The following is a 27,910-nucleotide window of genomic DNA, read 5'->3' on the forward strand; positions in this document are numbered from 1 at the left end:
CTGTAAATCTTCATCTCTGCCAACCCTTTTCTCCCTTTCATTCGACCTACGTCGTAAAGGGGAAACGTTCAACAACAGACTCGGTGTTAACCATCCTCGATGCGAGAGGAAATTTGGAAATAGTGTTCAAAGACGAACCGTTAACAAAAGTCTTTCCTCGTCCATCGTGAGACCACTGTGAGGAGTGTCATTTGTGCAAGGATAAGATCGTGGTAGCATAATATTTAGCGTGAAGTAATCGAGGGAAGAATCGTTTAATATTTTATTTAAGTTTGCAAACTTTTGTAATTTGACTCCGGAAGATCAAGACTGATCCTTCGGAGATTCGTGAAATCAAACCTGACACGAATCAAGTGTGACCCAGACCTGGCCAAGATCTAGCAGTGACCTGACCCAGATCTAATCTAGACCTGAACTAGGCCTGACACTGACCTAATCCAAACTCAATCTAGACCCAACGCAGACCTGTGACATAAACCTGACACAAAATTAATTCAGACCTGATCCAGACCTGACATTGAACTGATCCAGACCTAATCCAAATATTAAAATGAAACTTCAAGAACCTGAGACTTCTCTAGACATCCTGATCCTAGAAATTTAACTTCATAACCTAATCCAGATCTTGACTCAGGCCTGATCCTTGCACAGACCTTACCCAGACTTTTGAAGTACGTTTCTGATAGCCTAATGCTACTTCCTCATCAACATAAAGCTACCCAAACCTTCGACGACCTCGACCCAACCCAGACCTACCCCAACGATTTAAAACATGACTTCATCGCTCCCAAGATCGCTCTTTTACCAACTCGAAAGTATCCTCGATCCTCAGAAATTCTAACCAGAGAACAGAGAAAAGCCTTCGACCTCGTAGACTTAGTTTTTAATAAACTTTCTCGTTCAGTCTTGCCGCGAAACGAACAAATACTCCTCCTGTAGCCGGGGTAGAGAATCCGCCACTTCGACGAATGTACGAAAATTTGAACGACTTCTAGGAACGAGTTGCTCCGCGAAACTTTCCAACGGAAACGACACGCGAACTTCCCTCTCGATTAGGGAGCCGCAGCTGTTGCTCGCGCGGAAATTATTTACCCACGTTCGACAATCATCTCCCCCCCCCCCCCCCCCCGGAAAGATACGTCATTCGTTGAACTTATCAACGATCGTCACCCAACCTACCTGATACGACCAGTACGCTTTCCCACCCGTTGTGCAACGAACAAACGTATACGAAAGAACTTTTTTCCAGGCTGTTTCGGCAGGGTGGACGCGCCGCGACGAGTTGTTTTTCAACCTCTGCGCCAGCGCACCGTGACGTATGCACGTCCAGTACTTTTAATCGCGTATGACCTACTTACACCACTAAACCCCCCCTCGTCTGGCTCGTCTTCTGTTTACTCGGACGTCGTTGCAGCTGAATACACCGGGAATTTCGATAACTCGAGCCGAACTGAACGTCTCCGGCTGTTTTGTACCCTTCTTTCTTCCTTCGTGTTTGCAAAACTGTGACACGTGAAAATTTAGCGTACGTAACGCGTCACTGAGAAGATTTTATCAGGTTCAACGTTGTTTCGTACTACCTTTGTTACAGAGGGTGAGGAGTGTCGTCACGATAAATGTGAAATGGGATGTCGAACGCTACGGAGAATTTTGCAACTGTTCTGGTTCGTTGTTTTATACTTCTCTAGTCAGAGATGGCTACCGTTTCAAAATTTAACGAAAGTTTGTATGTCTAACCACCTGGAGCATCTAATAAACGTTTCAAAGTACAATTGCCTAGATTCGTTACTTCGTACTTCTCTAGTCGAGGGTGAGCACTGTTTCAAAATTTGCTGAAGAATTGTGCACCTAAACACTCGAAGAATCTAATAAATGTGAAGTAAAGAGTAAAGAGATTTTTGCAACTGTCTATTTTATATCTCTCTAGTCAGGGGTTGTTACTGTTCGAAAAATTTAGCGAAAAATAATGTGTTTTGAAAAAAGGTCTAAAAAATGCATATCAAACATTGAGGAGAATCTAAAAATACCATACTTTACTTCTTATACAGGATAAGTGCTTTTCTGAAATTTACCATAGGATTATATGCCTGAACACTTGAGAACTATCATAGCACGTCACATACTGCAGAGACATTAATAACTACCTAGATCCAACATCGTTCTAAGCTATCCTACTCGTACAGGGTCACTTCTGTCACAAAATTTATCTTTAAATTATGCGTCTAAACACTTCGAGAAAACCTCTAATAAATATAAAATAATAGCTAACCAGATTCGATGCTATTCCTACCATTAGAGGTTAGATGTCTCTCATCGAGGAGGAACTTAAATCGAATAAAATCCTCGAATCGCGAGAAAAACTTAACGTCGCCTGAGAAGATCTTGGAAATGGTCCGCAAGCATCCAGCGTTCCATTAACCCTGGAATAGCGAAACGATTCTCCATAATTTGAAACGTTCCACCGTCCGCGGAATTTTTTCGACGGGAAGTAAATTTCGCGAAACGACTTCGAACTCAGCCCGTAACACGATCCATCGAAGCGACGAAACGCGACGTAATAACGTAAGATTGCGAGAGTATAAAGCCGCGAACGACTCAGTCGTTTAACTCCTCTTAATTGCCAATATTTCCCAGGCTACTTCGATCCGGCTTACCGTTAATATTATCGAGCCCCTGCCTCCCCCCTCACCTATAATTTTCTTCCTCTCTCTGTCTCTCACCTTTGATTTTCTTCCTCTCTCTCACCTTCACTTTTCTTCCTCTCTCTCGCCTTTAATTTTCTTCCCCTCACTCGCACCATCAATTTTTTCCTCTCTCTCTCACCTTCAATTTTTTTCTTCTCTGTCTCTCTCACCTTCGATTTTCTTCCTCTCTCTCTCACCTTCAATTTTTTCCTCTCTCTCTCCTCTCACCTTCGATTTCCTTCCTCTCTCTCAACTTTAATTTTCTTCCTCTCTCACTCACCTTAGATTTTCTTCCTCTCCCACTCACCTTGAATTTTCTTCCTCTGACTCTGTCTCTCTTTGGCTGAAAACCCCGTAAAAGACTGATTAACTTCGGCTCGGCTATTCGCTTATCCGTGGCTCGTTAACGGGACCGTCAAAAAAAGAAAAGTGCGACGGTTGGAGCAACAGATTGCGGAAAGGGCCCGGGGAAACGACATGAAAAGACGAGCTGAAATTTCCTCCGGGCGATCTTCCCCGTCAAAAAGGACGGATTACTCAAAGGCGGTAGGGGAGTTTCTCCGAACGAAATTTTCAAAAGCGACCTTTTGATCCCACCATCATCACGTTCCTGGATGAGAGGCGGAGGGGACTGTCGAGGACGCGCCGCGAATTGATTAAGGTCACGACGCGAAAACCAAGAAGACCAAGATGACAGAGAGAGTGAAAACGATAAAAACAAAATGGACGTCGATGGGGTGGACGATGCGTTCTCGAAAATATCGCGACACATTAAATTGGATTCGATAAATCTAACGACCATCTAACTGTTATCTCTATTCCAATCACGGGGTAATTCTCTCGTCTTTGTTTCGATATTCTTCGAGGGACTTCACATCGAGTCGACAGTAACGAAGTGACAAGGAGAGGTAGATGACCTCCATCGATTGCAATAAAATTATTCCAAATGCTTACTTTTTATGGAATTGATTAAGCACCAAACCTATCAATGATAAAACTTCACGTCCATTGAACCGTCCCGAATATCTCAATGGAAAAAGTTAGGTTAACGACAGTGTATGGCCACACCTCACCTTTGTAGGTGTATTTTAATTACTCAATTTCAATATTCCCTCTTTCTTCTATTAATATTTCGTACAATCTTGGTACAATAACGATTCATTATTATTAATATAATTTGCAGCTTCTATCGGATCAATTACATTTACTCTGCGTATCGACAGCCCTCAGATTCATTAACCTCGAAACTTAGACGTTCCACCGGTGTCGTTATTAGTCAGAAAGTCCCTCGTCTGATGGATAGTGCGAATCCAGCTCGTAAATACGAGACCCCGAACACGAGATTTATCGTCATTATAATGGATAACGGTGAGGCTCGTGTCGGCCATTAATTACCGCACGAGTATCAAAATGTGCTGCAACTGCGACAAACAACATCTACATAAGGCTACGTTCGTTGCCAGTTAATGTCGGTTATTCCATTTCGCGTAAGTACTTCTCCGATACCAACAATTTCCAATTTTGTCGGGACATTTGTACTCGATTATTCCTCGAGCTTTAAAAAACATCGTGTAGCATTAACCAATCGCAGTGCCGACAGTTTGAGCAACCATAGAATAGGCAAGGCGTGGGTCCAAAGGGAGCCGTAACTTAACGTTGCTTGCACAAATTTTTCCAATAAAATTACTATTATCTTATCGCACCGTTCTTAATTTTCAAGAAAATTCGTTAACTTATTTTATCGTGCCTTTTTTAATTTCCAAAAAAAGTTGTCGTCTTATTTTATCGTATCTAATTTCTAAGGAAAGTTGTACTAGCGGTATAATTGAGCCATAAAAGAGTTTCTCTGGGTCCGAGAAGACCCACACGTGGTATAAGAGGTAAGAAACTTTAAAACATTTCGATCGAAACCGCGCGAAGAGAGGTTAGGTAATTTTCCCGCGCTTTCCAATTAATTATCCCGCGTTCCAAAGTCGTTGAATTTTCTTTGATATAAAACCTCCAGCGTTTGTCGTTTTCTCTTTCTCTTTTTTAATTAATTTCACCCCTGTCGCAGCGTTCGCGGTCCGAAATCCAGGTCCATCGATCGCATTAATTGTAGATTCGCTCGTTGTTAACAACGTGGGGCAATATTTTGAATCGAACTATTTTTGGCTCGGCGTAAAAAAATGTAAAACAACCCCTCGAGTGGCTCACGGATTCACGACACGTGTAGAGAAGGGAGATTCGAGAAAATATTTTCCATTGTGAGGGTGGCTCGATATATCTTAATCGAAAAAAAATGTTTGCTCACTGTGAAGGTGATCGTCGATCCTCGCCTGAAGCATGTTGAAGCTCGAGCTCGGCTGATAAGGTTGCTGATCGCGAATACCGCCGCACGCGAACTGATAAAAGTCTTTGCAAGGATCCACCCCCTTCTTCATGAACGCCACCATCCGTTTCGAGGCTTCCTCGCAGGCTTTCGAGTCGCAAACACCCTCCGGACCGTCCCGTTCCCTGATACAGGCTTCGTCCTGGAATTGGAAATTGTTTTCTGTCAGGATCGATTCTCCCTTTCTTATGCAAAATCCTCTTAACCGATCGCGTCGGTGGCTGGTTAAGGTGATTTAATTATGCTTAAACTTCCGAATCTTCCCACGTGGAATTTTTCGATTACTTTCAAGGGTACGAAACTCTTTACGGAAGCGGTTATAAATCCTAAAATGGAAAAAATTCTGGATATAAATAATCGAGTCTGTGCTTTATAATAGTATTGTAATAAAAAGACACTTATCACTGGAGACACAGGAAGCGTTTGTCAAACATGCGAGGCTCTGAGTATTTCTTTTTTTTTTCCACCAATTGTCGAAAGATAGAAATTTCTCTATATAATAATGAAAATTAGAAAAAAGTATTTATTAAATATCCAAAACTACAAATTTTCTTTTTTATCTAATCGGTTGGTTATCGAACTAGTTGTCAAAGGTTTTGGATCTAAACAATTAGGTACACCGTGGTTTTTCAATAAGAAGAAAATATTTGTCGCGAAATCCAGAGAACTTTTATTGACTATTTAACAATTATGGCTCCGTACAGACCACCTTTGGAATATTTTAAAATTGAATTATTAAGAAATTCTTTCTTTATGAACTTACAATATTTCAAGGTTTATATCAACTTCAAAAACATTACGTGTAGCAGCACCGACTAAAATTCAGAAATTATTTACAAATCCCTCCCTGTACATTCACGATATTCAAGATCTCCTTCAACCTCGCTACTATCCATAATAATCGAAGCGGAGAAATTCGGGGATTTTAACATTATTTGGCGACCCCCCTTCCGCGTTTTCTTCAGCCAGAAAAAAAGTTGCCCACCAAATATTCCCAATAACAAATGCATTCCTCGACGAGCGCATTGAAAGCATTGTCCGCGGGTTTCTTTCCGCAATTCATCTTCCCAACGGCCATCTCGCGAGTTCGACTTTAAAATGGCCGAAGAAACGAATGTTTTTCTTATAGCTCGTTCAATGCGCACTAGGTATAAGGTCGGCCAGGGTCTCCTTTCCGCTATTCCAGTGCAATGCGTCACAGACCACCGGAACTCTTTCGGGGCGAAATCAGGAATCATACGTCTTCCTTGAAAGAGACGAATGGCGCCGCGCGGACTCCCAAACTTTTCCAAACACAAACACAGGAGAAAAAATACGTGCCACGAAGGGAAAAGATTCATCCACTCCCCCTCGCAACAGTGAAAAGTGACGCGTTGGCAGAAAAAGAACAGGTCGATTGTTTAAGTTTTGAACTTCGAGAAGCACAAGCACCAAAAAGAAGCCTATCAAGGCCTAAAATTTGCATTATCGTCGATCTCTTCCACAGTAGTCTTTCTTGAAAGAGATTAACGACCTCCTGCAATCTCCCAAACTTCGCCAAATGCAAATGTGAGAAAAGAGATATGTATCTCGAAGAAAAAAGATTCACTCGTTCCAAGTTGGACCGAAGACACAAGACGATTATTTAGTTTTTAATCTCTTCGAGAAGTACAACAGACGGGGGGAGGGAGGCTATCGAAGCTCAACGATTTGAAATTCGTGGGAAAGAATCTAGTCAATTATTTACATTTTAATTTTCAATTTTGTCTTGTCATCCATTATTCTCTACCCGAGTGGATAATCTTCTTTGAAAGAGACAAATAGTGCTGCAAGGACTTCCATGGTTCTCCAAACGCAATTAAAAGAAAAATACGTTGCAGGGAGAAAAAAATTGATCAACGCTCGATCATCTAATTTTTAATCTCCAAAGTCCAACGTCTAAGGAGGACAGTCGAAGCTCGACGGTTTTGCGTTGTCATCGATCGCTCTCTGCCGAAGCAGATAGTCTTTCTGACAGAGACGAATGATCCTCGACGAAATCGCTACGCGCCAAAGGGGAGGGGGCTGCTTTCCACCAATTGGATCATCGCGGGGCCAACTAGATACGAGAGAAGTGAAATTAATTTCGACGCGATCTCCGTGCTCGTCGTTTTCTCTTATCGGTATTAAATCCTCGGACCGATAGGAGGCAACGAGAAGGAAACATCGAGAGTAGATATCCATCAGGTCCAAAGTGCTGTAGAATAACCGACATATAATAGGGATGGGGAGGAGGAGTTAATTCGTTGAATTCATCGAGACAGCTTCCGACTCGTGTTACAGCTGAGAAAAGAAATTCAATTTCGTAATAATCGTGCAAACTTCTCGAGAAAATTGTATACAGGGTGGTTGTGGAAATCAAGCTACATTCTAGGCCATCGATAGAGAGCATCGATGTATTTTCAATGCACAATTTTCTTTTTTTTTTTAGCCGAACCACGTGTACTCTTTTACGTAAACGAATTCCTATTGAAATTTTCCGCATAAAAGCATGGGAAGCATGTTTTGTCGAAAAATCAATACTTAACGAGATATTTCGTGTTCCAGTTTGGAAGAAATGTCGGATGGAATATATTTAGTCTCCTATTAATTCCCTCCTCGATGCATAGTTGAGCTGCACAAAAACGGTTACCGAAAATAAATTGTCTATAGACAATCGTGTGCGAGAGGGAAAAATTGACGATAAAAATAGTGTGCGAGAACATCGAACTATTCGGTGAAAAATACATTTATATATCGATAACGGGTTAGAAACCTCGCGTAATAAATTCGAAAGGTTGAAATAGAAAAAATACTTCTGCGATGCCTCTGGATAAATTTTAAAAATTCAGAAAGCTATGGGGGAGCTCCCTTCTCCATGGGTGCCCCAATTAATTCGAAGTCCAATCACTCGAAGATTAATTACACCAACCACGACATTCTTCAAGAAAAGAAAAAATATTTCTCCTATACTTCTAGCCAAATTAAAAAATTAATAAAACTCTAGGGGCCCCCTCTTCTAAGGAAACTTTAAAGCAAATTAATGCGAGGCTGGATGGCTTAAAGATTAATTACCCGAATCCATTTTTTAAGAACAGAAAAAATATTTTTCCAATACTCCTAAATAAATTAATAAAATTCCAGGGGGGCCCCCCTTCTCCATGGTTATCCAAATATATTCGACATTCGATTACCCGAAAATTAATTATACGAATCACGCCACTTTTCAAGAACAGAGCAAATATTTTTCCAATGCTTTCGAATAAATTACAAAATCAACAGACCGCCTTGGGGGGTCCATCGTTACTCCTGTTCCCCTCAAACTTTCCAAAATCACCGCCATACAATCAAACCAACCACCCTGCTCGAAAGAAAAAAAAACGTTTCCACCCTTAAAGAAAAATCTCGTCTACAAAATCGTCCGATTAGTATCCCCCACCTCCGCTCATAAACATCATGGAACACGCATTATCAGCCAATAAAATAGGGGGAGCTCCCCAAAAAGCACAACCTTCCAGCCCGTAAAATCCCCTGACTTAGAGTTTCGCAAGCATTTTTACACACACACCCCCTCCTATCTCACACCACCAACTCGTGGGGAGCTGTCCGCTCAATTACGGGGCGGCTTGCATACTATGCGGGTGAACTTGCGAAACTCGCGTGCGTTCGGCGCTCCTCGTGTTAATGGAAGTTCCTCCGCGACGTCGACCCTGATCAGGCATTCGTCCCGAACGATCTCTGGGGCGATGGAAATAGAATCGACGACCTGCACAGCCTCCCTCGAGACGAGCCTTCGCCATCAACGTCGGGAATTTATTCGGATTTACAAGTCTCGCGGAGACGGAGAGCATACCACGATTTCGCATTAAAGTAAATTAGAATTTTTTAACGAAGAAGAGAGAAAGGTACGGTGTAAAATGAGCGGAGGGGAGGAGGAAGACCAACATGGTAATTTTCCACCAAGTTTCCATCGATGCTCGCGTTTCCTCGCCGAGTGGGGAAAAAAAAAGAAGAAGAAGCTCGGTTTCCAACGAAAATTAAATTACTCGAGTTTTCAATTTATATTCCGAGCACGGCCTACCGCGCTCTATCTAAATCACATCGAGCAGAAGACAGGGAACCTCGTTTCCAACACCACACCCCCCTCTCTGGTGCATTTACCCCCTCTTCGGCCCAGTACCCCGCTTGTTGCACGCACTTCGAGGCAAGGTAGGAGATCGAAGAGCGGGAGCGAGAAACCAACTCGAAATTGCGCTCAGGTCGCTCGTAAGACAGTGTTCTGTGATAAGAGGGGGCAGTGAGAGGGTAGGAGCAGACGATGCAAATGAAATTTTATCGCGAGCTCCACGTCGAAGGGATTTTCACTTCGCCTTTGATGAACACTGTCTCTCGCGACTTCGTTTCACGCTCGTATTTTATTCCCCCGCTGGGTTCTCGCAATTCGAAGGTAAATATTGTGGAAAGCAATGACGAGGGTACACAGATTCGTCGAGACCCAATCGATGAACGATTTTAAAACGGGTTCGTTCGCCTTTCAACAATATTCTCCAATTACGGAGAACGGTACTGTTACTGGTGTCGGAGAATATCTAATATTATGATGTGAAACTGAACGATATGTGCATCAGAGTGTCAGTGTGACATGGTATGTAATTTGTATCGAACATGGCGAGAGGAAGCCAAGGGAAGAGAAAGTGTGGTTAGTTTAACCGATCCATTTGCAAACTATTATATCGATTTGTAGAATTTTTATAGACCGTTTGGCAAGATTTCACACTTGTTTATTCATTTTTCATTTTTCTGACCGACAAATCCGACAAATTCTCAGAACTACACGTTAGGTTTAAGAACAGTGCAAAAGTTTTTCAAGCTTGAACCATTTTTTTCAATATCTCAAAATGTGGTTGTTGCATTGTTCTTCGTTTCGTCGGTTATATTATTGAAGAATAAATTTCGAAATTAAATCAGTGCCAGGAAATTTTCATCCTTGTTACGAACGTCAAAGCTCTTCGTGTACATTTTCCATATGAAATTTTTTCATAAAAATTGTCAGAGTAAGGAGCAAAGTGATCGAAAATCAAAGAGATTGAAAAAAGACGGGACAAATTTCGTCGACGTGGAAGAACAAAGGTCAGGATGAAGGACACAGCCCTGATCTCCGATATAGGGTTGACATTTGCCTCGAAACCTTACCTCGGATCGGTATGGCTTCGTCGTTCGTGCAGCACGTGCTACTCTAACGACAGTAGAGTAGCGATCCACGCTGACCAAACGACCGAAGACTTTTATTTCAAATCCAGCGTGACTGTATATTGGATATTGAATAAACCATCGAAACCTCTAAGTATTCTCGATACATCCACGCTTAACTCTCTGCTTAACCCCTGACAATCCAATGAATGGGTCACTTTAGACCCGGTAGATTCACACCGCCAAATTTATGTTCACGTTGAAAGAACAATGGAATCTTCGACAAGTATACTAAGAATATTTTCGATTCGACAAACCGCCATTTTATCGAACTTCGATTTTTTCTTTAATACAGTGATACTCTTTAAAACTACGGATAGTCTTTGAATGAGTAAAAAATAAAACTGGAAAATATTCTTGACTGAATTTATGCGTGAAACGATACGATCACCTAATTGAAATAATTAGAAAATTTTAACGTTCCAAAGTGTCAGCAGCATAACGTAAAGGGAGTTAAGTTTTTCGAGCTCTACCCCGGAAGATTTAAACGTCGATCCAATTGGAATTCCCTCTGGCTATACTCTCGACCTCAGCTGTAATCACTGCAAACTTATTAACAGGCCAAAACCGATAGGAAGACGTGACCGAAAAGAGCCGTTTAATTGATCGCGGATTACCTCCAAGCCTCTCTACCCGATTAATCGTTCGGACTGATCCTTCAAATCGACTTTTAACGCTCGAAAGAAGGATTACGAACTTCGCGTCGATCGCGAAAAGGAGAGTGGCTTTTTTCAAACGACTCGAATCGAGTCCGATGCGCTTCAACCTTTTCGCTGCTGAATTGATCGATGAGGATTCAATCTCTGAGATGAATTCGCTTCACGATTTGTTGTTTCAATTATTATATTCATAAGTGTATGCAAACGTTAAATAGAAAACTAAGAAATATTACAGAAACGAAGGAATATCACAAAGTTTACGTATATTAACCTTGTTTATGTTCCGCACTCGGATCTAAGATATTTTTATACAGAGAGTCTTGGCTGAAGGCCATCTGTATAAAAAATATATGTTTTTCTAGTAAAAGTATTAGTAGCCTTGAAAAAGACGACAAAAATTGGAAGAAGTTTGAAAAAGAAATGTTAGTACCATGGTATTCTTCTTTTAAAACCATTTGGATAATCTTCGTTATTAAAAATAAAGAAGACATTTAAATGGCCCCCTTTATCTGAGACACATTCTATATTGGTCGTTGAAGTGACGACGCGATCGACAAGTCCCGCCCACCGTGGCGCGTAGAGGGAGTAACGGGACCGCGATATGAAGAGGCGTTGGGACTTGAGCCCAAAGTCGAGTTATCAGCGCACCAAGTACCGATGAGTGTTACGCAGTGCGTTTACAATATGCCAATATCTATCGAGGACAAATTGAGACGCTAGAAGTTCTAGTGGTCACCGTCTAGTGGTTAATTCCTCCAATAATTGGGCTCAATTACAACTTCAACATTTTAAGCAGCTCTCAAAAATACCGCGTTCTGAGCGTCCGTACCATAAACCCAGATTTTAATGGCCGTAATAATTTTAGTACAATAAATTGCAATATGTATCATTATTACTTCTTTGACTCGAACATCAAAGAAAATAATCCACTTAACCGCGTGCAAAGTACACTCGAGTCAAAAGATTAAATAGGATACAGTGTCAACGAGAGCCAGCCTCGATTTTAATAATTCCTGCAACCGTAAAAATATCTATAACGGGCGCGACGAAAAGGAATTTTTATACGACACGGCTGACCGGGCAAATTGAACCATTGTTTAATTGGAACGTGTATCTATAACCCCGCGGCGTCCGATTTCGTCTCGCTCGATGCACTATCCGCCCGAACGCTGCAAATAAATTCGCCGATACGTTTTCGGTCGCTTCGTTCTCATTGGGGAACCAACGATCGTGAAAACCCTGCCTTTAATGAAAACCATCTCGAGACGCGCGTTTTTCGAACTTTCTGCGCGATCTACGCCACCGGAAAGTGGTTCTCAGCGTAATAGAACCAATTTAAAGCGATTGTCGATCGCTTCAAACATTCTTTGAGACTCGAGACTCGATCAACGTGTTCACAGTCCTCGTGTGATCACGAATGGGTCAAAGAGTTTTACGAATTCTTTTCGCGGAAAATACAGAACATTTATCACCGTGAAAAACCATAAGATTTACCGTAAAGTTTCTAACGACAGATTGCTCTTACGCCCAGCAGAAAAATTTACCAGATTTAATAAATGCCGAGCACTTGAGGGGAAACCTTTCGAAGTTGAAGGACTTAATTCTTTTCCTACATTTCCTCAAAGTTTAATACTTTACGAATACCGTATTAAAATATTAAGAGGAAATTCGTAATGCTAACGAAGATACGTTTTTCATGGAGCGTTTCCCATCTCTACAATCTTGAAACTTTTCCCAGAAACTACTCACCCGATTGACTTGAAACTTCGACTAATATATTTGCAGGAATATTCTCCATCTTTGTCCAAACTGATTTTCTTTCTCTCTCTAATAGTTTTTGAAAAACTTTAAAAACCGTCGAAAATTTTTTTCTTTCCGAAGACAATTTTCGCCGAGTTCGTCGTTAAATAAACAAATCTTTCGTTGTCGAAGCCGCGAATTGAATTTGCAACGCGCGAGGCGCGTCTGCGCGCCGAAACTAGTCGCTCCGACCACGGATATCGGTACCTGTTAACAGAAGTTGTCGCCATGCAACCTGCTAAACATACATTGGTTACGAACTTGCGCGTAACAGGATAGACGTCGTTCCTGTCGACGATAATTAAACCGTAATTGATAACGTCGTCCTGGGAATTTCGATCGGATCGTCCATGACAATTATACGCAGTGCTCGGGGCTTTTCGCTTCAAAATTCAAACTCGAATCCTGATATGCACGTTTTTTCACGTATTGAATTACGTAATAAATTTCATAATACGATACTGACTGTCGAAATAGCACCATCTTAAAACTAACAAATATTTTTTTATTCATCCCTCGCACAAGCAGTGATCATCTATGAATATTAAAAATTTAATTTCCATTAACTTGATAGGGTGAAGTTTAACCAAAATAAACAGAAACATAAGCCGAATTTCGTATCTAAGGAATGGGAGGAGTATAGATGGAGTGGGAGGAGTGTAGGCGGAGCGAAAGAAGTGTGAGCATAGTAGGAGAAATATGGGCGGAATGAGAGAAGTATGGGCGTTCTTATTGTATTGTACTTTGGTATACTATTATACCTTATACCTAGTATACTAATACAATAGGTACACCCTTACTTTTCCATGCTACCTTCCTCCATTCCTTAACAAACTTAACCCATCAAATGTTATAATTGTCAAAAATTCAATTCAATCAGTTTCTGAATAAATTAATAAGAGTGGTTCGTAACATTGTATCTTTTTTTTTAAAATACTTGACAAATATTTAAACACTTATACAAAGTTCTACAGACCCCACCATATCGTACATGTAACGAAATAACCACTATACCAATCAAGGGTTAAAGAAAACATAATTTGTTACAAAAAAAAAGCGATTTAACGTGGTCTCTACGTTTATAATGTACCCACATATTCGACAAATGATATTTTTAAAAGAAAAATTCAACTGCTAATGTATTTCCGCGATTTCAATGAAGCAAAACTCCTTCATGGATGCTAGTAATTGTGGATAACTCGAGCAACCCTGAAACTGCAACTTTCATGAACTGATAACCGCTTAGAGGATTAATAAATCTACCGCGGAGCGAGGAGTTGGTTAAAGGCGGTCTATTTTTACAATCCACGAGTCTATTCTCGCGGCTTTCAGCGAGCGAAGATCGATCGATCGTTAACGATTGCCTCCACCACGGTCTTCAACCCCTCTTCGGAGCGTGGTAAAAAACGATGACTCGTTTCGCTGACAGACGTGGATTTTTGACTTCGCGATAACGACCGAAACGCAAACCGCACTCGACGCGTTCATTTCAACGGACAAAGCTTCTCCCGAGCGAGATTGATGTTGACATTGAGATAGCCGAGTGATTTTAATAATGCGGCTTTCGATAATAAATAGCCTCCCCCCAACCTTCGAGAATACTGAGTGCTCGGATGTTGCCCCAAGTTTTTTTTTTTGGAATTAATTAAGGAGAAACTGAGCGAGAAATAAACACCAGAAAACCGTCGAGACTAAATTACCACTCTCTGTAGAACGGAGAAAAATTATTGCAAATATTAATACCTTCGTTGGGTGCTTTAAACAAAAATAATCTTCAAAACTGTTTAATAACGTAAATGTACAGAGTGACTCGTATAAAGTGTTACGAGCTTTCTCAGAAATGAATGAAACAAATTTTTCAGGGGGGATGATTAATAAGAGGGGGATATTTCTTAATGAAAGTTGGTATAAATTTTCAATCATTTAAATAATTACGACCAAAGTATATTTATGTATATTGTGCTATTCAAACGACAAATTGATAAAGTCTTCCGTTTAGAAAAATCTAGGATGTATGTAGTAACTATCCAGTTACCCCCCAAAAATTTTGCATACCAGAAGCAACATACCAAACTATTAATTTCTGTAACTCTGCGAATAGTAACAATAAATTATTGTTATTTGTATCGAAAATATTAAGCTCTTAAATATAAAATTTGAGTAGAAGAAAAATTTCCTTGGAAACATAGATACATAATACACTTTTCAACTCTCCTGTGTGACCGTTTCGCTGCAACTTGTTACTCGATGTTAATTCGAAAAAGACCAAAGACCAGTCAAGAGGATTTAAAAATTAAACTCTGTTCGCGAAGATGAAGAATAAGAGCCGTTCATTCGAAATAAATTGAAAGAGTCGGTGCTTCGGACGGATTTCCTTTATATAATCTCGAACGAATTTCTTTGAACTCCATCAGAATTCCACCGAACAGGGGAAGGAGATGCAGAAAGGATTGATTATCGTAAACCTCGATCGATTCCTTGGCGATCAGCGTACACAGAGTGTCCAAGTGTATATTGAATTACGAATCTTCGCCTCGCCTGCCCCCCACTTTCCACAAGGACGTTTAACCGAATTACAAGTTGTCTAATGTTAATTGGGAAACCATACGAAGATAACTGCGAGCCCATGCCAATTACACGGCCATTAGTCACGCAAGAACGAGGGTGCGAAACGCTTTTACCGCCGTTGAAGGTTTTCAACAGCGCAGATTCGGGAAGAGGTTACCCTCGACGAGGTTCGAGCTCTCGATAGGGATCGAGATCCGAGTTTCCGTAGTCACGGCAATATCGACTCACGATACAACGATTCCTAGTCACCCCTGCCCCCCTCCCCGCCCTTCACCGATGAAAAGGATCGTATCCAGAGAAGTATTTCCGATCTCGTCCGCATCCAGTGGATCGAGAACGCCTCAAACGAAACGGGAACTTAGAAGCGAAAAAATCCCCCCACCAATGATCTTCTTATCGTTCCTGAAACTCCCTATTCAATGGGGAATATTTATATTTTTCTCATCGTTGAAATTCTCACTGGGACAATTTTGTATTTCCGGTGGAATTTTACTCAACATTCAGATACGTGCAACTGAAAATTGGGGTCTAAATAAAACCCTCCCTGAGAAGAGGGAGACAGATTTTATTTTATACTTCATGATCATCGTAAAAGTTATAATATATGGGTAAGTCGATGCTCTCAAAAATCTCCTCAACCATGAGATTCTTATCTTTCCTACGTGTCCCCCTCCCTATGGGGGGGGGGGGGGGGGTATTTGCATAATATTTCCTTCGTTGTTAATAAGACAAAGTTGTATCCCTGATGGAATTGTACTTGACATGGAGATTATATACGATTGGAAATTGTAATCTAAATACCCCCCTGGGGTTCATTATATAGTTCGTGACCCTAGAGCCAAAGAGGTTAGAGTCAGTCTTAGTACTCTCGAGCGCTAAAAAATACCCCAAAATCCTCGTGAAATGGAGAATGGAGTTCTTGAGGTTGTTCCAGAGGGAGAATAACTGGAGAGCACTAGGACATGACGTTTCCACGATTGTATCGCGATCGCGACTGCGCCCTTATGTACAAACAGAATTTCTGACGGATCCACTCGGTTTTGCTCGCGACGTCTGGCTTTACAGGCGTGAATGCGCGTGATATAACGCTTCCGGGGAACACACCCGGCAAGGACATAAACTCTCACGGTCTAACTCGCGCAGACAAAACCTGTTACACGCGCTACCTAGCCGGACAGCTTACAAATCGTCCCGTTCCATTCAATGCTCGGTACCCGTACCACACGTGCGTCATGAGTAAATCCATATACGCAGAGTGACCACCGAAATTCGTGAATTCGACCAAGCAACGGAAATATCCTGTCACATGGGGATTCATTGTCCTTGGTGTATCATCTTGAGTAACAGGGGAGGATAGAAATTATATTTGATAGCGCGTCAATATCGTGGAGAGATTAGGCTCGAATTTCTTTCTAGACTGCTCCGTAACTACAAGTCTAGAACCGGTGTCTCGCTTAACAATCGAACATCGTAGGTTATCAATAAGTGAGTCACGAGCCGTGGAAACATGAACTCTGGACTCAAACTTTTCCCAGGTTGCCCCGGTTAGAATTCTAAAACAGTGCCTCGCTTAAAGATTGAAACGAGCGACCGACAATTATCAATAAACAAGGCTCGGATAGGTGAGCTTTAAATTGAAACCTCTCCCTAGCTCGCGCCAGCGATAATCCTCGGGAATACAGTAAAGTGCCTCGCTTAATGTTCGAAAATCCCCGTCATCGATTATCAATAAGCGAAACTAGGGAATTCTTCGCTTCGTTCTCGCAGAACCGACACTCGACTCTACGAAACGCAAACTTTGATCACGAATCCGAGCAACAGATGTTATCAATATCCGAAACGCTATCGTAGCCCACTTCGAACATCCTAACTGCTCTCTCCAATCGCGGATATATTGACAACCCTACGCGTCTCGCGCGATATTGGATTAACGGCGACATCTCAAAGGGCCTCGTAAACCGAGACCGGCGAGATCGAAATCGCGCGTACCCTCGTAATAAGATCGGACGCGTCGCACGAAAGAACAACGATAAAAGTAACAATGTCCGATCCAGCAGCCATCGAAACAAAACCCTCAACGAAACCTAACCTAACTTTATGGTTTGACCTTTATTTTACGAGACACCCAGATTCTATGCACATGAAGGATTGTACGTTGCAGAATTTCGGTGCCGCGATTTTATTCCTGCTCGAGCGTGCCGTAGCGTTCGGAACGCTTCGAAATTTCCACTTACGCCCCCTCCAGCTTCCCCTACCGTCCCTCTCCACCTTGGTCGGGACACTTAGCCCACGAGAGACTTTTAATCCCGCTTTCTCGAGTTAAGCTTCTCGAGAGACATTAACCCCGTCGCGACACCGAAACCCGTACCTCCTGACTGCTTAATTCGAACCGAGAACGAAGAAAAAAGAAAGAAGGGGCAGAGGGAGGGGAACTGGACGAAAAAGCACGACGAAACGTCGAGCAAAGAAGAGAAGAGAACTTCGTTCTCCAGGCGAGAAGTATTCGAGGTTAAAAAGAGACGTCACTCACCAGAGGCGAGCACTCGCGTGGCTGCTCCCCCTCCGGCAGCGTGGTGATGAGGAAGAGGACAGGACTGGTGACGAGCAAACTGGTGACGAGCAACATGGCAAACGTAAGCAACGCCTTGTGCACTGCCTTGCTTCTACGAAGCCAGTAACACGGTACACAGCATATCCAGGTACCATGGTGCGCGGCCCTCTCGACGTGTACCTGGAAAACGAATTGTACGATGTTCTCACAATCTTGAAATATGCAGTGATATGTAAATCGTGGTACAAATGAAGTTGGAGAGATTGTCAAGATTGATACAAGAGGGAAAAAATGAATAATGAAATTGCCCGAGAGACGACGTGTTCGAGAAAAGTGACACCTGAGTATCTGTCGGTTACGCGGGCACCTAACTAATAACCGATGTTACGAAATTCGTAACAGAGGTGATCGCTTTCGCTCGTGACACAAGGTCGGAGGTTATTTACTGTCAAAATGACATTATTTGACGACTCGTATCGTAGTTCCGACAGCGAGCTGTCTATTATGAAACACGTGACATCGGTCGTTAGTTAGGTGCACGTGTTAGGTGATTGTCGAACAACATCTCTCTCGAAAGAGAAACCTTTGATGCAGTTGGGTTATTCTCGATTGCTTTTTTCTTTTTGAATTATAAAATCTCCCCTGGCTCGATTTGTGCCTCGATTTACGGACCACACTGTATATTTCATTCGTTGAGTATGTACTGTTAAAATGCTAAATTGGTGATCGAAACAAATGTTTCGAAGGTCGATGTTCGGAAATGACAATTTTTGTTAGTAAAAATGTCAATATTTGGACGTAACGTACAACAATGATTAATCGATGTGTGACGGATGAGCTAAAATAATTTTACCGCCGACGATGACCAGTTGTCGAAAATGATCATTTTTGCATTTTTGAACATCGTTCTTTGTCACCGCTCATGTATGTCCCGAGGATATCGGTACGATTTTATGTTTAACATTTTCATATGTTACGTAAACTCATTTTTCAATTACTAAAATATTAAGTCAAATAATCTGTGTAGTGTAATTTTAAACAAAATACGTTTCTCGCAAAAATTCTTTGATTAACCCCTTGAACACTATCCAGAGTTTGCAATGTACTGCACACAGCTATAAAGAATGCATCTGAGTTTTCATACCCATAATCACTAGTGTACCCAATTAGTGTACCGTAATTCTGAACAGCAATAGAACCTTGAAAATTCTGATTTTTAAATTTCTGAATCGAAATTTCATCCATATGCATTCTTTCCAACTGCGTACTGTACTATATGTAAATGTTGGTTCTTAATTTACACACAAACGGTGACAAATGAAAAAGTGTATGGGATCAAAATTGAACAAAGAAGGGCACCTACCATTGGCTCGTCCGGAAGGCCGGATCTCTCTTCGGTGGAAGGCCCCGTGGGATTGTTCCCGGTCCCAGATGAACCGGTCGCCGCAGTCGCAGCTGCGGCGGGCCCAGTGCCCTGTGCGTGTGCATGTGCACCTCCTCCGGCCCCAGGGGCGCACAGAGTGCGAGGACTCAGGGGTAACCTCACGCTTGCCTCGCCACGAGATCTACCCCCACCGCCACGGGCCCCGCGGCCCCCGTAACCCCGGCTCACCGTACACAGAGCCACATTTGCCGGGTCCCTTGGAACACCCGCTCCTTAAAGCCCGCCAATCTCGAATCTCCCGACGGAGACCTTCGCGATCGCACAACTCCCACCCCCACCCCCCAACCCCGCCAGCACCCACCCCGCCGCACGCTGGGTGACTGGATCAACCGACTGGGACTCACGAACCCTTTTTCCACGTCTGCATCGGCCGTTGCTCGCTTCTTAGCAATCTGTGAACACAACATCCGATTTTATTAAGTTTGTGACGACCGAATCGACTCTACGTCCGATTAATGTATTTTGGGGAGAAAAAAGTTCGATACTCGGATTAAAAATAGTACTTCGGTTACGGAGTTTACAATCGTCCTATCTATACGTATATATCCCCCCAAGTTTTGTTCCATAATTGTATTCTAGGAAGAAAAGAGTTTCGTACTCAGTTTAAAAAGAATACGATGACATTAGTACGTTGAAAGTCGAGAATGATTACGTACTTTTTGTTCAATCGCACAGCTTTCAATAGCTTTACAATTGCCCTATGTATTCTAAGAAGAATAGAAATTAATCCTCCGGTTAAGTAGAATATGGCAGCAGGAATAAGAAGAAAGTGAACAGTGTTCGAGTGCCCCAATGTATTCCAGGGAGAAAAGAATTTAATTTTCAGATTAAGTGAAATGTGGTAGCACCGGTGAGGGAAAAATGAACAATGTCAACTGGTTTTTGCTCGGACACAAACTCTAAGACCGCTTCAACGCTACTCACAAATTCCCCCTCAACACCGATCTTTCTCTACCCCCCAGTCCACAATCGATAAGTGCTCCTCCATACTGTACAAACCCCATTTCGCGGGAAAATTCTTTCAAACATTCCTCATGGAATCTAAATCGCTACCAGACTGCTTACGTCGCTACTTTCTTAAAGCACATACGTCACGATTCCTTTCGCTTAAAAGGGTCAAGAATCGAAATTCCGTGGCCACGAGGAAAGGCAAGTTCGTTTCGTTACGATTCGTTGCCAAGAATATATCCCCCAAGCTTTGACCGCAAAGGATTAAAGTGCACGGTTGAAGGGAAACCGCTGATAAGAATGGGTTTTGTCCCGATGCCCGTTTTGTTCCCGCGTATCTTGCACGCTTTTAGACAAGTTGGGTGTCTCTTGCGGCGTTTGCCATCGTCGGACCGTTTCAGATAACGCCACCCTTTGTCTCGATGAGACTGTCTCTCATTTGATCTCGCGCTTACACCCCGGTTTGTTCAATGAGCGTGGATCTTCCCACTCGTTGCAATTCCACTTCAACCCCCCTCCTCGTCCGAATTCAAGATTCTCGCGCCACCAGACTCGAATCGCGTGCTAATGATTCAGCCGATAATCTGCGGGGTAATTCGTCATTGTCGAAAGCCGCGAGCGTGACGAACGCAAGTCGGTTATTATTGGCGATACACACGAGCGAGCAATTAAGTGCCCTAAATGTCGGATCAACTAGCAGAGCGAAACGACCACGAAAGAGAAAGTTTCTCCTCAGCCTGTGTGAATCTAGATCTCGAAATACCGTCACCCCGTATACAAGATATCACGGTTGGTATCGCGTTGCAACCCTCGACTAATCTTAGAAGGGGAGGGAGAACGATAAAATTTTCCGCCTGGAGTCGAGATGGAACCGATACGAAGGTAAAGCTTCGTCGAGAATTATCTACACTCACCCTCGCTGAAGAAGACCTTTCGCGACAGGGAGAGAGACCGATCGGTAAAAGGAAAATGGCTCTGCGCGGGACACGTACTCGGATTGGATTTAAATCGACTGGAGTGGTAACTCGAGCTTAGGAGTCTCTTGTTAAGCGAACTGGTGCTGGTACAGAATGGACGACAACAAAACGGGGGCTATTTTTTCAGAAAAAGGGAAATAATAGCCCTGCCCACCCTCCACCCCCACTCGTTCATTCGCCCAGTCGCAATGGTCCGCTAGCGAGCATCGCGGAATACTTTTTGTGCAAAGTAGCGGGAAAAAATTACGCTAAGATACATGAGATAATCGGTCGTATTACTTCAAAGCGACCACTTACATGTGTACTTTCAGTCACGATCACCGACCAACTTCACTCACCTTATTTATCTACAACAGGAGGGGGGCCGTGATTAACTTAACGAGGCTTTTCGTTTTTATCTTGTTTTTTCTCTCTCCTCTCCCCCCTTAGCTATCTGAAAACTCGAGTCGAAAATTTGCATATCAAACGAATACCCGCGGTCGACGACGGGATACACAAAATCAAGAAGGAGGGAAATTTTTTCTCTTCTTCGGTAGCATCGGTTTCGAGTAAAACGTAAATACTGCTACACGCTTGACAGCCCCCTCCTCCTCCAGTTTCCAAAATCAGGTCCAGGGCTTAATAATTCAACTTGATCAGTCATCACGTGACGTAGAATTATTACAAAAGCAGGCACCGTGGGTGGAAGAAAAAATAGGGGACGGGAGGCAGGTTACCTAGCTACCTCACGCGATAATTATCCTCAGGGGGAGGGGAGAGAAGGAAATCAGCTAATTCGACGACGAGCATGCATCTAGGCCAAAGTAGTTCTTCTCGTTCGAGCTCGCGAATGACGTTGAACTTTCTCTTGCCCCTTCCATCTTCCTCGATGGGGGAAATTTGGCAAAGTAACTCCGAAATCGCGATTTCCATAGTTCGCCATTTTGTAACGGCGCAAATTCGGTCTTGCGGGACCTGCCGACAGCTTTCGTCGCTCGAAACGAGAGAGCATCGAGAGGGAACATTGTATGTTCTCAACTTCGAAAGATCAATTTAAAAATGTTTTAAAATATTTAAGGCAAAATTTAAAGTATTACGAACACTACCTGGCGTTACCAAGCATGGCATTTTTTTTCGTAATAATTTTCAGGACACTTTCAAAAGAGTAAATCTTTTCCTACAAAATTCCCATACTTCTTTAAAAATATGCTTTTCCTAAACGAATGAAAATCTTTTTAAAATTCACATGTACAATAATAACAATATTTATCCGCTTTCTACAAATTCTAATTTCATTCAATTCTGACCGCTGTGACTGGAAAACAAACCCCCCCCCCCCCCCCCCCCCGTGGAACTAAAAACATTCAATAGTATGAGACAAGTACTCTCATATTTTCTGTATCGATCAACAATTTTTTATGAAAATTGGTATAAACATTCTTTAAGGTATGTAATTTCAATATATGTATCAAATATTTCTATCAGTCGCTCGAGTATCGTCGAAAAAAATTCCCGAACATTGTCTTTCTTTTTGCGACCTAAAACGCGGTGTCCCCGTAACAAAACCTTCACGATACTGAAAAAACAATAATCGATGCCAATGGTCGTCAGATTCGGTGTCGAGCACAACTAACGTCACCTTGCAATAAATTTCAGCCAATCGTTCGCGGAGTTTTACAAAACATGTTCTATATGGGACGATTTTGATCAGTAACGCTAACGTCGTCCCGTGGCGCGATAAGGGGAGCACGATCGGTCGGCCAAGATTTATGAAACTGACGGCAGACGCGTCGGCACAGTTTATTGATAGAACGACACGTACGTAGGTGATATATATTCGCCGATTATTTTTTGCTACGGGATAAAAATATTCAGGGCCGATGCGGGATTACATTTTCCAGTCAATGGAGTACGTGATTGAGGCCTCGCTACGGGCGACGAGAAGAAAAATGCAAACGAACCGACCATCTCGGTTCTAAGCACGAGTATGTACGTTCGAAAAATAAGGGGGGACCCCCCATTATTTTTTCACATTCCTTCGGTCGTGTTCTTCAAACTTTCCAATCGAGTTAAAAACTTGCGTTTTCGGACTCGTTTCTCCGGAGAACGAAGAAAGAATTCGAGACTCGTATCCTGTACGTTTCGAAGAGGGGGCCCCTCTTTTTTTCCCCAGATTTCTTCCCCTTTTTCTTCAAGCTATCTGATCGTGTTCAAAATCCGCGATTTCGGACTCGTTTCTCCAAAGAACAAAAAAACAACTCGCGTCTCGCGTCACGTGTGTTTTGAAGAGGAGGACCCCCCTTTTTTCCAAATTTTTCCCCTTGTTCTTCAAACTTTTCAATCGGAGAACAATTCTTCGGAGAACGAACAGAGAACTCGAAACATGTATCGCGTGTTTCGAGGGGGGCACGCTATACCGTTCCCCCTTGGAATATCGCCTCGAAACATTGCTCCCGGAAAACTTTGCGCGGTCATCTGCGAAAACTTTTCAAACGGAAGGAAATTTCTCATGCACGGAAAATGCCAGTCACTCAGCTCGTTCCTAGCGGAACGCATCGATGGCGATTCGCTATCCGAATTGAAAAAGTTTCAAGAGAGGGGAGGGGGCATCGATGCTTTCGACCTGAGTCGAAACGAGATCCCGAGGCGATTTCGGTGTATTTTGGTTTCGCGTGTCTGAACGTTCTACCGCCCGTCGTGAAGGATTTCAAGGCTAACCTCGAACTTCCAAACAAAACTGGAATGTATTGCCCCGCGGGGGGGCTCAACGTCCTGGGACCACCATTTCGTGTTTCGATTTTCCACGTAACGGAGAATCGGGCACGTCGATGAACAAATATCGCGGGAGTCGTCGCTTATTATACACGTAGCTAAAGATAATTGTTCTTGGAATAGAATCCGTGACACGTAGACTACGTTTCAAGGTTACATTATTAGCACAAATACAATCGATGAAAGTTCGTGTAAACTCGTATTCTATTTCACCTAGTGTCCAAGGATAAGAGAGGCTATAGCGTGTCTCTATGAAGCGTAGCGTTTCCATCGCGAACAGATTCGACACAGTTAGCAATGCTCGTGGAATAATCACGAACACGTGATAATCGAGCATTATTTTGCAAACAGTTGAACGAAATCAGAGCATCTAAGGTTACGCCTCGAAAGAACTACTTGGGACGCAAAAATGACTCGGTAACGAAGTTAAGTAGGACACATGCTCGTATAATCCTTCCTTTATCGCGTTTGCGTCCTAAATCCACCCGTGAAATTGTCCCCAAATGGTCTCTGTCTCTCTTAGAGGAATCCTTGGGCAAAGTTATGGAGCACAAAAGTCAACGAACACGTTAACAGAAGTGTACAATTATTATTATTGTTAACGTGGAGCGTTCACTGCGTAAATAGAGTACAATCTATGGAACAAAACAACTCTGCCAGGTAGTCTGAAGCTTGCTTTTGGACCTAACTTTGTAAATATTGCACAAATCGTTATATTTTAAACTAAAATAAATTGGTATTGACAGCTCCCGGAAAAGCTACATTGAACGTTCACGGACAAAGGATTTCGCTAGAATAAAAATAAAAAATTTTTAGGAACGTTACGAGTCGAGGATTACTTTCAAATTTGACCGAAAAGATATCGCACAAACTGTTCAATTTACAAGGGAAATAATTTGAAAGAAATGGACAGTTCTCGGAGAAATCGAAGTGTGTAATTTTAAAAATATTGCACGGACTGTTAAATTTTCAACCGAAAATAAACCGAAAAGAGTCGACAAGTCTAGAAAGATTTCAAAGAATCTCTCACTGGTCGAAAAATATGGTCGAACGTATTGCGTATCGCGAGAACTATAATCGCATTATACTATACTCTGAACACAAGGAACAAAATTAACCGAAGTCTGCTCCTAAACTTAACCTTACGTTGCACTATTAAAAATAGACAAATCTATATTCGTAAATTATAATTAGTTATTGGGAGAAAAAACAAAGATTTACGAAAAAGGTAAACGGGGGTGGACGACTTCAAGGTTACCGAAACTGATCGAAACGAATTAAAACATACCTGAGCGAAATCCACCGGAATCTTCCTCGTTCCGTTAAATTTCACTGATACTTTTTCGATTTGTTCGATCGTCACTTCCGGTTCACTGGTCGTCCGCGGGAAGGGGCGGCCCGTAAGCGCGGTCCGCGTGTCTCCCGGAACCGTTCGAAACGGTTCTGCGTAGAATCTGGCGGGTTACGGGTTGACCGGAAGTCGTGAAAACGCGGCCCTGCTTTACGGCTGGGGGTAACACGCGGACTGTCGGACCGGACTCAACCACCGCGTCCCTCTCTCTCTCGCTCGGTCCCCCCACCTCCTTTCCTTTCTATTTCTCCCTCTCTATCTCGCTCCCCTTCCCTGCCGGTGCACTCCGTCCTACTCCGATGCTCCTTTCACTCGCCCCCCACTCCTCAGCCGTTTCGTCACTGCTCTCCGTCCGACTGTCTAACATTCGTCACCTTCTCCCACTCTCTCCCTTTCACGTTTTCCATCGCTCTTTCGTTCACCGTGTTTCTCTCTCGTCCACACGGTCGGTACCGTCTACTCTTACCATTCCTTTCGCTCTCTTTCTCCGTTTCCTTACGTTTCTCTTCCACTTCGAAACGCTCCGTCTTCGTTCATCCAGCCTTCGCTGGCAAAGCCCTGTAAGTTCGCGGTCGCAACGCGCAAGCCCCTCGATATTCAAACTGTTCGCGAGCGTGCTCGCCGAGAGTGCGTTCTTTTTGTTCCACCCGCGGAAAACTTCGTCGGCCCGGCGACGAGACTGTAAATAATGGCCTTCTGTTTTGTTTCTTTTCTTTTTTTTTCGTACAGAGTGGAACGAAACTAGCATAGTGATGATTCTTTCCGCGGTGCAGTCTCGTTATTCTGTACGTTCCATGTCCATGGATAACAATCCCGCTTGATTCTCGATTATCGAGATCGGTCGAAAGGAGTGGTGGGATATTCGATCGGTTCGCCAGAATCGGTGAATAATTGCGGGAAGCCGCAACGTCTCGAATTGGCAAGGTCTTCAGACGTTCAGGGGATGTGGATACCGCTGATTGTTATCGGTTCTATGTAATTATCTGTTGAATAAATGCATTATTTTAAAACGCAGATGTTTCATTTCATCCGGACGATGTAAAATATCTCGCGAGCGGCACATTTTATCCGTGAGATATTCTAATATGGAAAACATAAAATGTAAAACGTACGTAGAATGTACCTCGTAAATTAACACGGTAATATTAATATTTCGTGTTCCCGTACGCTCACAAATAAATTACACAGTCTATTCGTGAGAAGACCGAAGGTGTCCTCCGTGTTGTACTTCTGAGAATATTTTTTTGATAACTTCCCCATCTTCCGAGATAGTCCACCGTTTCCAGATAAAACAGCTACCTTGTATTATATTATACAATGGATCAAAATTTGCGATACGTACCGGAAGGGAGTAGTTCTAAAAATAAATGGTCACGATAGAACCAATGTTTGGCGTACATTCTTATTCGATCCATTCCCCCACGTTTTCCTGTTTATCTTACCTTAATTGTTTGTTCTTCCTTGTACAATAACTTTGAGGTTAGATCGAAAAGCATACCCTGGCTGAACCACGCTGTTGTGTAAATCTTACACAACAATATATCATACACCTGTGTGCACGATAAAGACGTTTAAAAATAACAGTGACAAATTTTCTAAAATAGAATAAAAATTAAAGAATAAATCTAATACTTAAATGACCTGTGTCACGTAATTCTTCACGGACCTCGTTATAAATTCCTAGACACTCTACATCCGTGCATACCTGTGTGCAAAATAAAGACATTTAATATCGATAGGAATAGATTTCGTTTAAAAAAATAACCTTCGCGCGGTAATTTTGATATTTCGATAAACCACTGAACGTAATCGTTCTCGGTCTTCATTATAAATTCCTAACGCGACTACGATCGTTGAACGGGTGGGGGGACACGTTCGACCGCTCAGAAATTGATCGCCCTTCGAAAAAACGCCGAAAATCGTCGTCGTCGTCGCGCGAGCTCCCGGCCGAATGTGGGCCAACCCTGAACCGTGCTCACGATCTCAAGGAACGCCACGGGGCAGAGATTCTGACGTCAGCTCATTAAAGCCATCGCGAATTCGTCCGTAGGCCGTGTTTCCAGGAGATAACGAAACTACGTCATTGTGTCCACACACCAGACACTACTTACGATCTCGCCCCCCCCCCACACGCCCATTCAATCCCCCACTCCAAGCGGAGAATCGAAAAATTTGGCGAACTCGCGCAAAACGAGGATTAACGGGGCCACCTGATTCGCGACGATACGTTTCATCTCTTATCGATAAATTTCGCGCGACGAAAAAAAAAAAATATCCGCAACAATTCGCTCACGAAATAGAAAATTATTTATTTTTTTCGCACGAAAAAGAATTCACGATTCGTCGATGGACCGTAACTTTTTGTCGAAATGTACAAAACGAACGCAAATTACGACAGTCTTGTACGAGAGGGAGGGGGATGGGGATTGCTATTCCCGTCTAGCGATCAGCTCGCGGCAATATTCGCCGACGATGCGACTTACACACGCACGAATGGCGTCCACCATTGTGTATGTAGGTCGGGTTAATGAAATACTAGTGAAATCTTATTTTTCCGCG

At 42.7% G+C, this 27,910-nt stretch overlaps 1 protein-coding gene and 1 long non-coding RNA gene across 6 annotated transcripts in view; both read right to left on the reverse strand.

Annotated features, from left to right (window-relative positions):
• LOC143145131 (neprilysin-1) overlaps nucleotides 1-19,371 on the reverse strand; it is a 117,794-nt gene extending 98,423 nt beyond the window's left edge. For both annotated transcript variants that reach the window (XM_076308181.1, XM_076308180.1), the window contains exons 1-3: nucleotides 19,244-19,371; nucleotides 17,860-18,060; nucleotides 4,978-5,197 (exon numbers count right to left, since the gene is read on the reverse strand). In XM_076308181.1, coding sequence (XP_076164296.1) covers nucleotides 4,978-5,197; nucleotides 17,860-18,060; nucleotides 19,244-19,246 — 424 coding nt within the window. In that variant the 5' untranslated portion in view covers nucleotides 19,247-19,371. The remainder of the gene's footprint in view (nucleotides 1-4,977; nucleotides 5,198-17,859; nucleotides 18,061-19,243) is intronic.
• Nucleotides 19,372-19,627: 256 nt separating this feature from the next.
• On the reverse strand, nucleotides 19,628-27,050 carry LOC143145934 (uncharacterized). 4 transcript variants are annotated; one of them, XR_012991809.1, is made up of 6 exons: nucleotides 26,993-27,050; nucleotides 26,794-26,901; nucleotides 26,694-26,708; nucleotides 26,475-26,646; nucleotides 25,289-26,334; nucleotides 19,628-19,716 (listed from the first exon to the last, which is right to left on the reverse strand). It is a non-coding gene; the product is annotated as an uncharacterized LOC143145934 (long non-coding RNA). The 4 variants fall into 4 exon arrangements; XR_012991810.1 differs by having other exon boundaries at nucleotides 26,464-26,646; XR_012991807.1 differs by having other exon boundaries at nucleotides 26,475-26,708.
• Between the last annotated feature and the right edge of the window lie 860 nt (nucleotides 27,051-27,910).

The sequence above is a fragment of the Ptiloglossa arizonensis genome, chromosome 4 (assembly GCF_051014685.1).
Source record: "Ptiloglossa arizonensis isolate GNS036 chromosome 4, iyPtiAriz1_principal, whole genome shotgun sequence".
Lineage (NCBI taxonomy): Eukaryota > Metazoa > Arthropoda > Insecta > Hymenoptera > Colletidae > Ptiloglossa > Ptiloglossa arizonensis.